General features: G+C 37.4%; 2 protein-coding genes across 4 annotated transcripts in view; one reads left to right on the top strand and one right to left on the bottom strand.

Moving 5' to 3' along the window:
- Positions 1-3,250, top strand: part of LOC127977320 (C-myc promoter-binding protein) — a 30,527-nt gene extending 27,277 nt beyond the window's left edge. For both annotated transcript variants that reach the window (XM_052582171.1, XM_052582169.1), the window contains 3 exons: positions 472-625; positions 720-784; positions 1,447-3,250. In XM_052582171.1, coding sequence (XP_052438131.1) covers positions 472-625; positions 720-784; positions 1,447-1,583 — 356 coding nt within the window. In that variant the 3' untranslated portion in view covers positions 1,584-3,250. The remainder of the gene's footprint in view (positions 1-471; positions 626-719; positions 785-1,446) is intronic.
- A 65-nt stretch (positions 3,251-3,315) lies between these two features.
- LOC127977321 (sodium/potassium/calcium exchanger 1-like) lies at positions 3,316-14,919 on the bottom strand. Of its 2 annotated transcripts, XM_052582172.1 has the most exons (10): positions 14,764-14,919; positions 12,700-13,885; positions 10,874-10,936; positions 10,451-10,559; positions 8,130-8,213; positions 7,527-7,618; positions 6,428-6,691; positions 6,249-6,338; positions 5,969-6,135; positions 3,316-4,785 (listed from the first exon to the last, which is right to left on the bottom strand). In XM_052582172.1, exons 2-10 carry the CDS (start codon positions 13,726-13,728, stop codon positions 4,536-4,538), a joined length of 2,148 nt encoding a protein of 715 aa, XP_052438132.1. In that variant the 5' UTR covers positions 13,729-13,885; positions 14,764-14,919; the 3' UTR covers positions 3,316-4,535. The 2 variants fall into 2 exon arrangements, with proteins under 2 accessions (XP_052438132.1, XP_052438133.1); XM_052582173.1 differs by lacking the exon at positions 8,130-8,213.
- Positions 14,920-14,940: the final 21 nt, after the last annotated feature.

Here is a 14,940-nt window from a genome sequence, read left to right as displayed (position 1 = left end):
CAGTGTGCGATACCTCGAGTTGTCCTACATGTGGCGCGTCTCGTCCGGTGTGCGACCGCCTTAAGTCGTGTTATTAATATTATTTGTGTATTATAATAACATTTTATTATATGCATCTGTATTTTTAATTCATTTGTTTATATTTATCTTCTATCTCAGTTTTTAATTGTAGTACTTCAGCTTTATTTATTTCAATTATTTGACAGGGAAACAAATAGTTTGTCTTTTTATTTAAGCTTTTATCTAATATTTATATTAGATATATTTACAATATTTCTTTAAGCTTTATTGAAATTTTTGAAAACGATTTGACTAGTTTTGGTTAACCTGACAGAACAACCTAGCAACTGCATTGAAAGCTGAACCAAAACTACTAAATGTACTTAACCCCCCTGAAAACACTTCAGATGCAGCAGCTTTTCTTTAATGTACCAGCCATCTACTTCATCTTGGGTTCATGTTTTTTAATAGGTGCAAATCCTGCAGTATTTGAGGAGGAGGAGCAGGCTGTGAGCCCAGAGCTGCTGCAGAGTGTTGTGAAGAGCATCCAGAGGAACGATGTCTACCAGCCCATGAGTCAGATACTGCAGCTATTGGGCACCAAACTGGGCTTCGTCAGACAACGGTATGAGAACAGTGTTTCAATGAAACACAGAAACTGATTTAAGAAACAGTTTGACAAGCTAATCTCTTTTTTTCTTCTTCTTCATTATATGCAGGAGCTTATATAGAGATATCCTGTTCTTATCTTTGGTGGCTTTGGGCAAGAGTAGCATAAATATTGGTGAGCTGACTGCTTTCATGATGTGTTATATACTACGGTTTCAAAGTTTGGGTTCAGTACGATTTTTTTTAATACTTTTTTATACTTCAATAAAGACACATTAAACAAATTACATTGTTATATTTCAAATACTGGAGACTTGGAGAGCATAAGAGACTTCTTTCAAAGACATAAAAAAATTGTACTGACCCAAAACTTTTAAAATGTATTACCGTATTTTTCGGACTATAAGTCGCACCTGAGTATAAGTCGCATCAGTCCAAAAATACGTCATGATGAGGAAAAAAACATATATAAGTCGCACTGCACTATAAGTCGCATTTATTTTTAGAACCAAGAACCAAGAGAAAACATTATCGTCTCCAGCCGCGAAAGGGCGCTCTATGTTTTCAGTGTAGACTACAGGAGCACTGAGCAGCATAGAGCGCCCTCTCCTGGCTGGAGACGGTAATGTTTTCTATTGATTCATTTCTCTTGGTTCATTTCTCTCGGTACATGTCAAATTAATTTTGATAAATATGTCACACCTGACTATAAGTTGCAGGACCAGCCAAACTATGAAAAAAAGTGTGACTTATAGTTCGGAAAATACGGTATATGTTTATCAAATCACTGAACGTGAGCACTAGCATCATTACTAACACCTTCATTTATTCTCACAGATGCATTTGACCGGGAATACAAAATGGCATATGACCGTCTGGCGCCGAGCCAGGTCAAGTTGACCCATAACTGTGACCGTCCACCCAGTGCTGGAGTCATGGAGTGCAGGAGAACCTTCGGGCTGCCCAGTCTCTGATTCACCTCCTCTCATTCATCCCTCTTTCCTCACATCCATCACACAGGAAGGCAATCAAAGAAGAAACACTTTGATTCGTCTTAACCAAAGCTACCTCTGGCTCCCATGAGGTCTCTTTCGACACAAGTCCTGTCTATTTATGTGACTGTTCTTCTTCAAACACTTCCTGTGAATACATCACTTTATATAGTCTGTGATCCTGTTCTTTTTCTTGCATTTCCCCCTCACTTTTGCTCTTCCACCTGCCTGGTGTTTTGACCATCAACCCCTTTTGGAAACTTGGGGTCACGTTTGAATCATCTAGCACCGCTCAGGTAAACTTGAGTTTAGAGGTCATTGTAGATTAGGAGCAATATCATTGTGCTCAGGTCTTTCCATCGCTCCATTCATTCACGTCCAGTGAATCGTGAAGTGGATTCGGGACCAGTAGCTAAAGAACAATCAAATCGATCACGTTTAGGATGCGTAGAAGCACAATGAGCAACCCAAACAAACACAGTCCCCTTTAGGCCGACTAGGGGCACTTGTATATTTCGCATACAGAGAGACTTTGTGTACATAGTCTTATTATTTTGCATATTTGTATTATACAGTTATATTTTAAAACTGGAATTTGTTATAATTGACGTGTCTCCATTTGTAAAGACTATGCTGTTCGTAGTGTAAAGGTTTCTCTTTTGAGCGTGAGCCGTTTGTCGTCCTGGTCCTGGAGACCAGTCGTATGGTGATCGTCAGTGACACTGTCGTCTTGAGGGACAGAACTGGACCAAATATAAACTCTTGACTCACATTTCACATGATGAGAAAAATATTTGATGAGATTTTGAACTTGGGCGAAGAACAGTACGGAGACAAATTTACAACAGGGTATAAAGGGTATTATAGCGAGTCTAAAATAAAATGGACTGTTAATGTGAATCTGGTTGACGTTTTACACTCACTTACGTAATCCAGTGTTTGCCATGAAGGTATATAATTATCTTTTTTTTTATATATTGCTTTATATTGTGCAATGTTGCATAAAGATGTATTCCCACTGTCGAGTTACATAAAGTACCTGAAGCATACAAGCACTTATTTACTCAGTTTGAACTCTAAACATGTGGTAACTTGAAATGTTATATTTTAATACTGTTCATTTCTTATTATTATGTTAATGAAGATGCACTTTGAGTCTGTGTGGTTGGGAAGAGGATTGATGACGTTTAAATGTTTAAAATGCAATGGATTATGGAAAAGGTAATTATACTCAATGACACATTGATGTTAATGCCCCAAGTAGAAAAAAAAAGAAAAAAACAGATAATACTGCCCTAAACATTTTAGGATGAATGTTTTTGTTTATTGACCCGATGCTGTGTAAAACCACACACACAAAAAAAAGAGAAATGCTTTTAATGTTTAGCAGTTTTTGTATCATCTGATTTTTACGTCTATATGGTATGGTAGTGAAACAAACTGACCTATTTCATGGAAGCTAATTTAAAGCGGTTAATGTGTAAGGTGAATCGTATTGTTTGTTCGTTTTGAAACAAATCCTTTTTTTCGGGCAATGTGCTTTACATATCACACCTTTTGTTACTTCTATTTATATTTGTATATATCATTTTGTCAGATCTGAGCCAGGTCTATAAAATTGTTTAAAACTGTAAATAAACACTTAAATCAACTCAAATCAGTGTGTTTGTGTTGGTGTCTCTGGTTTGTTCGATGAAATATAGGGAGAAAAAAGTCGCATTTGAAACCCAATTTAATTTTGCACTGCACCAACAAATGAATATTTACAATGAGCAACTCTCAAGAGAGAAATCAACACAATGTGCGACCTTCTGAAAAAAAAAAAACAATCTTTGCCTCTATTCAGTAGTGAATTAAAACAGCAGTGTGATATTTGTATGGAAATTCACAAAAAAAATTTTTTTTTATCAGAATCATACTGATTACATTAGACTTTGTAAATAAGTCTTTTTTTTATATGCTTGAGATTCTACTTTTATGATGGAAAAAAAGTCATATCTTACATACAGCACAGGATCTGGAATTAGAACGCTCGCTAATGACATTTTTCCATGTTACAAAAATAATTCCATTGCAGAATGATTAAATTACATCATTTACAATAAGCTCACAATTTCTCCCAATGTAGTCCCAAAGCTATCTGAAAACCCACAACATCAAACAATACAACCACAATATAAAATTATTCAAAAACAATTTGGAAACATTTTCTTCTTCTTTTTTTATCATTTGAAAAAATGTAAGCCACATATTGACTTCTCATAAGGTTATAATCTTTGCGATGTTTTAGACAAATATGTTTTGCATGTGTGTTTTGGTATCATCCCAAATAAACCTAAATGGTTGATTGCATCACAAATCGTTAAGTGAGAGTTTAAGAGAAAGAAAAAAATACATACTGCAATTTAACATATTTATTACTCTGTAGTCCTGTCCCAAATGCCACACTGGATGTGACCTTTGGTTATGCAATCATAATCATATTGTGTTTGCCAAGTCCACAGGGCAGTGGGGTGTCTTATTTGTCAGTTTACACGGTTCAAAAGGGTGTTCAAGAGTGCCTCTGTATGTGGTCCCAATGTGCCCTTTTACAAAACCCACACTGGTGGGACAACACAGAAGTCTGCACTCAACAATCCATATGGCATTACATCACCAAAGTGTGGATAACACAAATGGTGGCCATTTGGGACAGGCCCGTTACCCTTCTCTGTTAATACTGCAGTCATTTTAATGTAACAAGCCAAAAGTGGTGGCCAAAAAGTGTCTGTAACAGTTAACTTAGTTTGGAAATTATGGCCAGTCATTGCATCCCTTTTCAAAAGATCTTGCGAAATACAGAATAAGCCAACAGCGAGTCTAGAGATGCTTTAAATATGTGTGAAGTTACAGTTCGGAACGTTTTAAATGACAGGACTTTATTCAAATGTTTGCTCAGATGGACACGGGACATATAATGATTCGATCCTCTAGCATGACACTGAGCACCAGGAACACAAAGTAGAGGATGAACATGATGAATCCCAATACTTTATTCATCCTCCACTTACAGGCAGCGATGGAGATAATGACGAAGAGGAGCATGAGGAAGAGCAACACAATGGCACAGAACAGCCCATTACTGCTCACAGTAACCGGCGCCAGCGAGTGGCAGAATGAGTACATCAGCCAGGGCACCGGCAGCCTGGAACAGTGAGAGGGGATATAATTAAGATACACAAAAAGACAATAAGCGATAAGGCATTTATTCATACCAACGGGATTATTGCAAGTGTGATATTTCTAAACAAACAACAGTTTAAAATGTTATTATTAAGTAACTTACATTTTAAATGCAATTTTACCAAATACTTCGTCTATTTAGCCATTTCAGTTCTGATATCACATACGCACGGGTGCTTCTTCTGAATAAGTAATTACTTTGCAACTTCTAAAAAGCATGTTCTATATAGAATGAATGTGTGTAGTATGAACATAATACATTCAGATGGTTTTATGATATTCGCCATGTTGTTATTGTCTTTGTCTACCAGTGTCAGATGCCATTCATAAAACCTCTGGATGCACACTTTCTAATTTCTCTCTAATTTCACCATAAGTAGCTAGTAAGTAACCCAGGTATTTTTCACCTACTGTTTTGTTATTACAGTGAATTCAGATATACCACTCTGTTTACTCAGTTTTTTGCTTACTATATAGTAGAGAGATGTATGCAGTTTTGGATATAGCCAGTCACTTCATCAGAATCTTCATGAGAGTTGCTGAGCAAATCAGTTGAGTGATTTACCTAATGACTAACTAAAAAAATGCACTTAATTTGTGAATGATTAGAAAAATTAGTGTTGGTCGGACATGTAACCCAAAGGTCACGGGTTTGAATCTCAGGTCCGGCAGCAAGTCTTCCAATACCCAAAGCTGACGTGCTCTTGCGTATAGCACCAAACCCCCAGTTGAGTGTGTACATGGTGTGTGTGTGTGTGTTCACTACTCACTGCTACATGTGTGTGTGTGTGTGTGTGTGTGTGTGTGTGCACTTGGATCGGTTAAATGGAGAGCACAAACACCTAGTGTGGGTTACCATACTTGGCCACATCACTCACATTCTCTATGACATTTTCAGCTAAAAACGAAAAACTCAGTTCAGTGATTCACTCATTAGAGATTCTTGTCGCCACCTACTGGTGAAACTATGTAATCTGCAGAAAGATTCACTGAAAAATCCCTTCCATGTGAAACTTGCAAACTCAAACCAGTGGTGTGAACACAAAGAGCCAGTGTTCAGCCAGTCACATTTGACTACAACTGTGCACATCATTTCCAGCCTTTAAAACACCTGATTAATTGCTATAAAGTTTCTATTGTCTTACCCCATGGTGATGTCAAATATGTTGCTGCCTACAGAGCTGGAGACAGCCATGTCTCCCAAGCCTTTTCGAGCCACAATAACGCTGGTGATGAGATCAGGAATGGATGTTCCTGCAGCCAGAATGGTAAGACCCATGATTTCTTCAGAGATGCCAATGGTCTCACCCACCTAGGAGAGAAAATCTTGATTAATGGTTGCTCGTTTGTTTTGGTATTTTATTTGCTGATACAGTGACATTTAAGTGTGCCTTAAGTGTCACAAATATCAGTTTCTACACTGACCTGATGTGCCCACCACACCATAAGATAGGAAAATATAGCAATCCATACTATTGAGCCAAGGAAAGTGATGACAAAGAACTTCTTGGATGCCTTTAAGCACAATATAGAGCAATATACATGTCAGTTTTACAAAATTTTGTAGATGCAATGCAAATGTGATGCTTTGTTTTGTTTCTCACAGGGTTTCTGACGTCTGGAACTGTCAGCCAAAGTGGAAATACAATTGGCAACAGAAACAAATATGTGGCCTGTTTACGTCTGTCGTCTGGCCACTCTAAGGACAGAGGTTCATCATTTTCTCCTTCCTCCTCAGCCTCATCATCAGTTTCATCATCATCATCACTGTCTTCATCGCTGTCTTCATCACTGTCATCTTCATCATGCCCTGGATCACCTGAACCTCCTGGCTTCTCTGAACCTCCTCCTGCTGCAGTGTCTTCTTCCTTAAGACAAAGTAAGAAAGAGACAGATGTAAACATAATACCCACATAGAAAAAAATAATAATTAGGAGAACTAACTTAAAGCAACAGTTCACCCAAAAGTGAAATAAGTTAAAATAAGTTGAATCATCATTCAATTTGTCCCAAACCAATATGAATTTTTTTATTCTTTGGAACACAGAGGGCTTGCTCTTTTCCATGCAGTTATAATAATAAATCGGGACGAGAGCTTTCAAGCTTCAAAAAGTATACAAAAGCACCATAAAAGTATAATAAAAGCAGCTTTAGCTTCACTGAATTCATTCAAAGATAATCTTTGTCTCCACTGAAATGTTGCTGTTGCCTGAAAACTGCTATGACTGAATCGGTGAACTGAACTTAAAAAGTTGATCAGTCCCAACTGTGAATGAATCATTCAAACCAGTTTTGTATCTTGAATGAACTGACTGATTTGGAAAAGATGTGACTTGATATTAACTGAATGATTACGTCATAAAACAGACAGTTAATGCATCATGAAAAATAACACTTTGAATCTATGGTGCTTTTTTGGCTTTTTTAAGCTTGAAACCTCCAGTTTTCCTTCACTGTAAAGAACGTTCTTCTAACATTTGCTTTTGAGTTCCACTGAAGAAAGGATGTCATGACATGAGGGTGATTAAATGACTTCTAATTTCTGGGTGAATTATTTCTTAAATATGAATCTTATACTTTGTTTGACAGATCATACGTGTCAGATATGCAACAAGGTAAAGAACTGATGAGCTCATTAAAAGTACACAAGTTTCTCAGATCTCCTTCTTCTTTCCAACTTTTTTAGAAATGCAATAGGCCCACCTTTTGTGCCTCAGGCTTTTGACTAGCGTCTTCTTCCTTGGCTCCTGGAACCATGTCTTTGGAATCCTTGGACTGTTCCGTCTGATCTTCACCTTATTAAACCACAATAATAAAATATCAGTCAAGCTTGCAATTACTTTCTAAATGTTGCAATACTACAAGCTCCTCTCAGATGTGGAGTGAAGATTTCTTCAGTAGGAGTGAGTAATGTTGCTATATTGCTTGGCGGCAATTTCAAACACAGCAGTTGCGGCACAAGATAATCTGCATTGATTCCAAGCCACTCATGCTTAATTCATGAGATGGAGCGTGGTCATTATGTCAGGTAATGTGTAAAGCAGCTCTCAAGTAGAAACAAAAGGTGGATATATGGAATGCGGGATGCTGTGTAGAGGGCAAAATGGGCCAAACTCCTGGCAGCTTGCCCTCTCTTTGTACCTTTCATCCAGCACACAGCTGGTGCGTTACTGCTTGTGGAAATGCAACATTAATAACCATTCTGAATATGCAACAGAGCTCATCTGTGAGGTAGGACAATGTACCGACCTGTCTACAAAGCTCTGTGCAATCATTATAGAACAGACTAAGATTATAAAATCTCACCTTCACCAGATTTTTCCTTGTTTTTGTTCTCTACTTTCCCCCGGGCCAAGTCGTTCAAAATCTCAGCCTTGTCTTTAAATTTCACTGCAAACCAGGAAAGGAAGAATATAGCTTGAATGTAGACTTTGACTGACACTGTCAGGGTCAACAATGCCAGTACCACAAATGACAGAAGCCCTCAATTCACAGACGTAAAACAAAATGTCATTTCCTCACATCTCACAGGCTACTACAAGACGGCGTCACATCACAAGAATAACATCACAAACACTAAGCCCCTTACCTTTACATTCCAAAGAGCTTCTAGCCTTTGCATCTCCATTAAACACTGACTCTAATGAGTAAAATAGATTCATATACAACAAATACCATGGTGAGTGTCACAAATGCAACTCCTAATGCCCTCCAAACTACTGCACTGCACTGACTTGGAGGAAAATAAAAAGATGGATTTGTTTACAAAAATCTTAAAGGTATAAATGCATAAATGTTTGAGGGGAATCAAGACTGATTTCTTAGATTATGACATTATCCCCCCCCCCCCAAAAAAAAATCTATCAAAACCTAAAAATAATTCATTTTTCCAAACTGACATTTGACTCAAACTTAAGCTTTTTATTATATTATATTTGCATTATGCAATCAAATTTGAGGTGTGGGGTGTTTAATTGTAACGGAAATAATTACAACAAAAATGGAAATAATCAATGGGCTTCTAATCAATAGGCTTCATTTAATTCAAAAATATTTTCTTTTAATTTTGGGGTGAAATATTACCAAGAAATTTCTTTGAGATATTCAAAAGACTGATAAGCAGAGTATACAGAGCATTTAAAGGCAATACATTTGAGGTCCTAAAGTTGTGCTTGTCAGCAATTTATCAGCCAAAATGTTGATATGTTCAACTGAATCTTTAAATTTATCTAATTGTCTATGGCATGTAAATGAGCAGGGACCCCATCACAATAACAGGATTGAGCTGCTGGAGCTTGGCTCTCATCCAGCCTTTATGAGCTCAATCAAAAGCAGCTTAATGATGGAGCAGCACAGCGCTGGGAGGTTTTTGTGAGGACCCTGAGAGCGCAGGTGCTGCACAGCCTCATGAGGACAGGCTGAAGGTCAAGGGGACCAACCCAAACCACTGAGCACAGACCTCCAGAGCACCAGGGCTTCTGCCTTACACGTATGCATGCCAGCCATCAAGGATCCATACAAGGTAATCGTATGATATCATATCTTCAGTGCACATAGTATTTATGTTACTAGATTCAAGTTTATGATGATGTTTCTGTGTCTTATAATAGGAACTGACATTGCTGATGACATTTTTGTGATGCTCAAATAACACACATAAAACCATCTCGTTTGAAAGTCTGTGTGCAAAAAGGTAATAATATAGTCTATGTTTAAATGGTGACATAAACACTGATGTGACTTGACAAAATGTCATAGAGCCACTGCGATGGGCCTTATCTCACTACTATGAATCATTCTCCACTCCATAGACTGAGAAAGAGCTATTTATCTTCTTAGCATCAATCTGGACTTAGTGCTGTCATAATATAGAACATGCTTTGCTAATCCATTTGTACTGGGAGAAGGACAAAGGGACTCTCCTGCTTTCCACTTCTGAACGTCTTACAGCACTTGCCTGAGGGAATACCGGCCTATTATATGATTGGTATTTTGATCTTTATACAATATTGATATAGAAGAACAGTTCAGAAGATGTAACCATAAAACATTCAGAGCAAAAAATTGTATCTACCCTGTAACCAGTAATTTAAATCAACCACTTTGTATAAACAACAGTAAGTAGACATCATAAAATGGCAGAATTTGAGTTTTCAAATAATAAAAAAACACTAGATACTTAGCATACACCTTTCCTGCTTATTTAATATTAACATTTACTAATAAACAAATTCATTAAGCTTGTGATACAGCTTTCATAAACATATCTGAAAGTGATTGTTCACCCAAAAATGTAAACTCTGTCATCATGTTGCCATCTTTTCATTCCAAAACTGACTTTCTTTCTGTTGTGGAACATGGGAGATAAAAGATTATTTAATGTGCATACAATGGATGCATGTTTTTTGGTTCCCAATATTCTTCAAAATATCTTCTTCTGTGTCCCACGGAAAAACGAAAGTCATACAGGTTTGGAACGACATGTAAAGTAAGTGATGACAGAATTGTCCTTTTTTTTTTGGTGGACTATCCCTTTAAACCACCAGATTTGAAATTTGTAACGGCTCCGTGCAATGTTTGCTAAATGAGTTATCATTCTGTGGGTTCAGGCACTGAAGGGCTCTTACCCTCTCCGAGAGGATCCAGTGTGTGAATCATCAGCTGAAAAATGGTGTTCCTCATAGTGCTGTTGTGCAGAGAGGCAGAGCTGCCCCCGCGCTGCAGTGTGGGCTTCAACTACACAAGAGAGGAGAAATATTCAGACAAACGCTCACACTAAATGATCATGTCGAAAGAATTTATATCTGTACCTGCAAATTGTGTGGACTTTATGGAGAATAAATGTCTTAAATGTGTTGTTTATTTAATGTTAATTAAATTAATAATCCCATATTCATATAACAGGAATATTCAATATTCAATTAAACATTGCTATGTCCAGTTCGACACATCAACACTATATGTTGACTATAGTAACGCATACATAACATCCTTTTCCTTTAAGATTTATCAGATATCACATATTTTGAATTATTATAATTTGTTCATACCTTTAGTCTATTCTTGTCTTCTGGTTCAGGCGGCCTGTTCTCTTCACTTGAGGTCGCATTGTCCTGTGTGCAACAGCAGTTTAAAACATTACAGAGGATGCAAGGCAGTGATTCGACCTTTGACCTTCACCTCTCATTCTACTGTTGAATTAGAATAAAGGTGACAACTATTATAAACTTGACAAGGGATTCATTCACGTACCCTCACAGACTCAAAGGAGTGTATTTAAAATGTATGTATTTATTTGAAATGACCATATCATTTATTTATTCTAAATGGAAAAAAAAACCTGTAACATCAGATTATGTAACAAAACACGACAGTATTATTTTAGTAGCATTTATATAATATTATTATTTTGAATTAACTTTTTATATTTCCAGTCCTCAATTGAATTTTTACTTTAGGTTTTAGTGATTTTGTTATGTCTTTTGTCACTATTATTAATATTTCTAATTAGCTTATATTTATTAATGTTTCAGTTTACGTTTGAGTTAATTTAGAACTTAAACACCTATTTTATTTCAATTACTTCCCAGGTCAACATTTATAATTTCTCTTTATGTTTTTTAAGTTTAAGTTTTTCGTCTTATATTTTTTATTTCAGCTTTATTTAAATTTTTTTTAAAAAGTGAATGGCTTTAGTTTTAATTAACATTTACAGCACTGTAACATAAGCATCCAAATATATACAATTCTGTATTTTATTGTTACTGTTGTATTTGTTATCTGTGATAAATTCAATCCAGTGGGTTTAGTTTGACAGAGATCTAGGTCCTCTGCGTCTAGTAAGCCTTCTTACACTATATAAGCTTCAATCACACTTAGTAGATTTAAACACTCTATATGTTACACAGTTTGTAAATCATAGCAGACCCTCAAAGGATTACGTGAATGTCTTTAGATCAGAGTGTCATTGTTTTTACCAGTCCAGGGGGTCTCTGTCAGAACATTTTCCAGTATGAGACATATTTTCTATAATCAGTAGACTGTTTGTCACTGCAGTTTAAAGTCTGCCTCTCAGGTGGTATGTTATGACAGATTATTAAGTGTTGATCTCTCTAAACCCCTCTCTCACCACAGCGTCTAAGCTGAGGGATGTTCAGGATGAAGAAAGGAACATGTGAAAATGACCACGCAATTTTATTATGTGACGGATAGTGTCACTAATACAGATGGGGCTGTCACAGTGAGCCAAATGCACCTGCTCCAAATACCTCGCTTGCTACAAGACAACTCATTAACAATGTCTGGCCCCAGCAGACACAAGAGATCCTTTTCATTTCTGTTTATCAAAGGAAAACGCAACCCATGCGTATCTGCTCAATGAATAAACATAAGTGACTCACATTCACATTCACCTGAGTGGGATTCTATTATAGCTCTCTAATCACAGATATGAGCAGATATTATTGCAGAATAAATGTTCCTCATCGCTAGAAGGCTTACCGCTGCAGATACCGACAACACTATCCAAAACCAACAAAGTGCTAATTGATAATAACAAATTGCTAATTGCTATCATGCAATCCATGTTCTTGAAATTGTGCATCAGAGTTCGAAGAGATGGGTTCGAATCCCAGTACTGCTCAAATTTGTTTATTAAATACACAATTAGTCAGTGTGAATAAAAGTATATGTTTAGTGAATAAATGTAAATAATATTATGCTATTTTTATTTGGCATAAACTTTTATTATTTGTCATTTTTATTTATTTTTTGTATCCGATAATTTGGCCCTTTTATTACAAGTTTAGTTTAGGTTGTGAAATGTGATGCGAAAAACTCCTGTGTGAATATTAAAGGCAAAAATAATAAGGCGTACCTTCTCAGGTTCTTCGACTGCGATAACTTTGACTATGTTCTTGTGTTTCCTGAGTTGAGACTTAAAGGCATGCTCTATCTGAACATTGTACTTCATGAAGACAACATAGGTAACATAACCGCCCACCAGCATCATACTCTCCCACCACATAATGGTATTGTCCAAGAAGAAGATGATGAGCATGATGAGATCGATGATATAGAACGACACATCCCGAAAAAGAGGCCACCAGGTGAGGTGAAGCATCTCCCGGGAAAACACTGCACACATTCCGATCACAAATAGGATGTTGAAGACAGCCGAGCCAACGATGGTTCCAATGCCCACATTGCTATGAGAAATGAAGACCCCAATCAAGGAAGTGAAGAGTTCGGGAGCAGAGCCTCCAGCGGCCATGAACGTCGCCCCGGCCACATCATCTGAGATCTCCAGTTTGTCTGTTATAACCCCCAACGTAGGAACGAAAAACTCATCGCAGACGATGGCCAAAGAAACAAACATGTATACCATTCCAAAAATGTGAAAAACGACCCAGCCTTTGCGTCGATCCTCAATGGAGAAGATGTCCTCCGGGTACTCGCCCTTCATGTGTGGTGCCTCTCCAGGTCTGGATGTTGTAGTGTTGGCCACTACAGTAGTTGTATCGGTTGCTGGTGTAGGAACTGGGGTGGGTTTTGGAAGGTCTGGATCCACATAGATGCAATGGATGATTGTCCTGTTTGTGGTTGTTGTAGGTGTCTCTGTTCTAGATATTGTTGGGATGGGTACATTTGTAGCTGGTTCGGACGACTGGACCCCATCTGTGTGGTTGGAGCTCTCTGGCTCAGCAGTGGTCAAAAGCATTGTTGTCTCTGACCCTCCAGAGCCAAGATCAGAGCCATCCTCAGGTTCTCCTGCGATTTGGGGCTCAAACCAGGGTTCTGGTAGTCTGGCTCTTATAGTGAGTTGATATAAAGAACAAAGGAAAACCCCAGACAAAAGAAATATAATCCGGCTAAGGTGAAGTCTCTTTCTTCGAGTCAGGAACATTTTCTAGTATGCTTCCTAAAGGGCACCAAGTTGTTTTTTAGGGCAATAACACCCAGAACATCCAGAATTTCCCCTCAAAATATGCAGGGGTATGCAGCTCTCACTCTCAGACCGTTTCATCTCATTTTCTCTGTGGCGCAGGTTTCCTCTCACATACCTTACAGTGGATAAAAGGAGGAATACTGAGTGCAACAGTTGTATAGGAAACACTGAATACAGGATCAGCAGATTACAGTGGCCATTACACTCCTCTAAGATTATTCATCTAACCAACACACTGCATTGGACATAAATTAAAACAAAAAGAAAATTATATTTTAACAGATCTAGCTTCTTGTTAATAACACTGTTAGAAGCATGTGAACTGATTAAAATGTGGATCCAACTTATTACGATGGTCAGAAGTAAAAACACACACACAAAAAAAAACACTGAGCTTGTGGCAAAATTCCACTTAAAGTAATGAAATGCCCCTAATTATCAATTATTCAACCTTTTATACATTTAATTCACATCTATCTATCTATCTATCTATCTATTCAAGTAAATTAATAGCACACTGTTCTATATAGCTTGTATGGTTTTGAAAAACGCCATAATAAAAAAAAAATAAAGATACCCCTGTTTCAAGAGATGATATTGTACCTCAATAAAAAATAAAAACTTTTGACACTGCTTCTGAACGAATAAATGATTAAGAAAACATTTACTGAAGCGATTCTTTCATTTAGGCTAAGTCTAAACGAACATAGCATGGGAAATATCCGTCTCATTTGTATTAAAGTTTTTGACATGCCTATAAATATATTAATAATAACATTGTGCCATTGTAAGAAGCTCCATAAAAGCAATAAAGTTACGCATTTTGTAAACACAGCAGCATAAACACTGAAATGTAAAGTGTGACCAACTCTTTGGTGGCGTCAGGTATTTCTATATCAGCCATAAATGAACCATATTAACAAAGAGATGTATATTAGAACTTGCTTTGCTCTCAAGCAAGAAATATTTCAGAACAAGCCAAATAAAACCTACCGGTTGAAAGAAGACGCTGGCGGACTGTGGAGCGCTGCTGTCTCACAGCTGGACTGCGGGGAAAGGCACGGATGCTGGGAGCGCTGCTCAGGTCAAGCAGGACGCACCGCAGGACAGCTCTTCAGCGTGGATCAGCACAATACCTAATACCTGAAGTCTTTTAAGAGGATTAGATGT

The sequence above is a fragment of the Carassius gibelio genome, chromosome B18 (genome assembly GCF_023724105.1).
Source record: "Carassius gibelio isolate Cgi1373 ecotype wild population from Czech Republic chromosome B18, carGib1.2-hapl.c, whole genome shotgun sequence".
NCBI lineage: Eukaryota > Metazoa > Chordata > Actinopteri > Cypriniformes > Cyprinidae > Carassius > Carassius gibelio.
This window is presented reverse-complemented; position numbering and strand designations above follow the sequence as displayed.

Coding starts and splice junctions, on each gene's coding strand:
- LOC127977321 (XM_052582172.1), bottom strand. CDS start 13,728: ATGTTCCTGACTCGAAGAAAGAGACTTCACCTTAGCCGGATTATATTT. Junction 8,214..10,450: donor ACTGGATCCTCTCGGAGAGG/GTAAGAGCCCTT, acceptor CCTGGTTTGCAG/TGAAATTTAAAGACAAGGCT. Junction 6,339..6,427: donor TTCCAGACGTCAGAAACCCT/GTGAGAAACAAA, acceptor TTGTGCTTAAAG/GCATCCAAGAAGTTCTTTGT.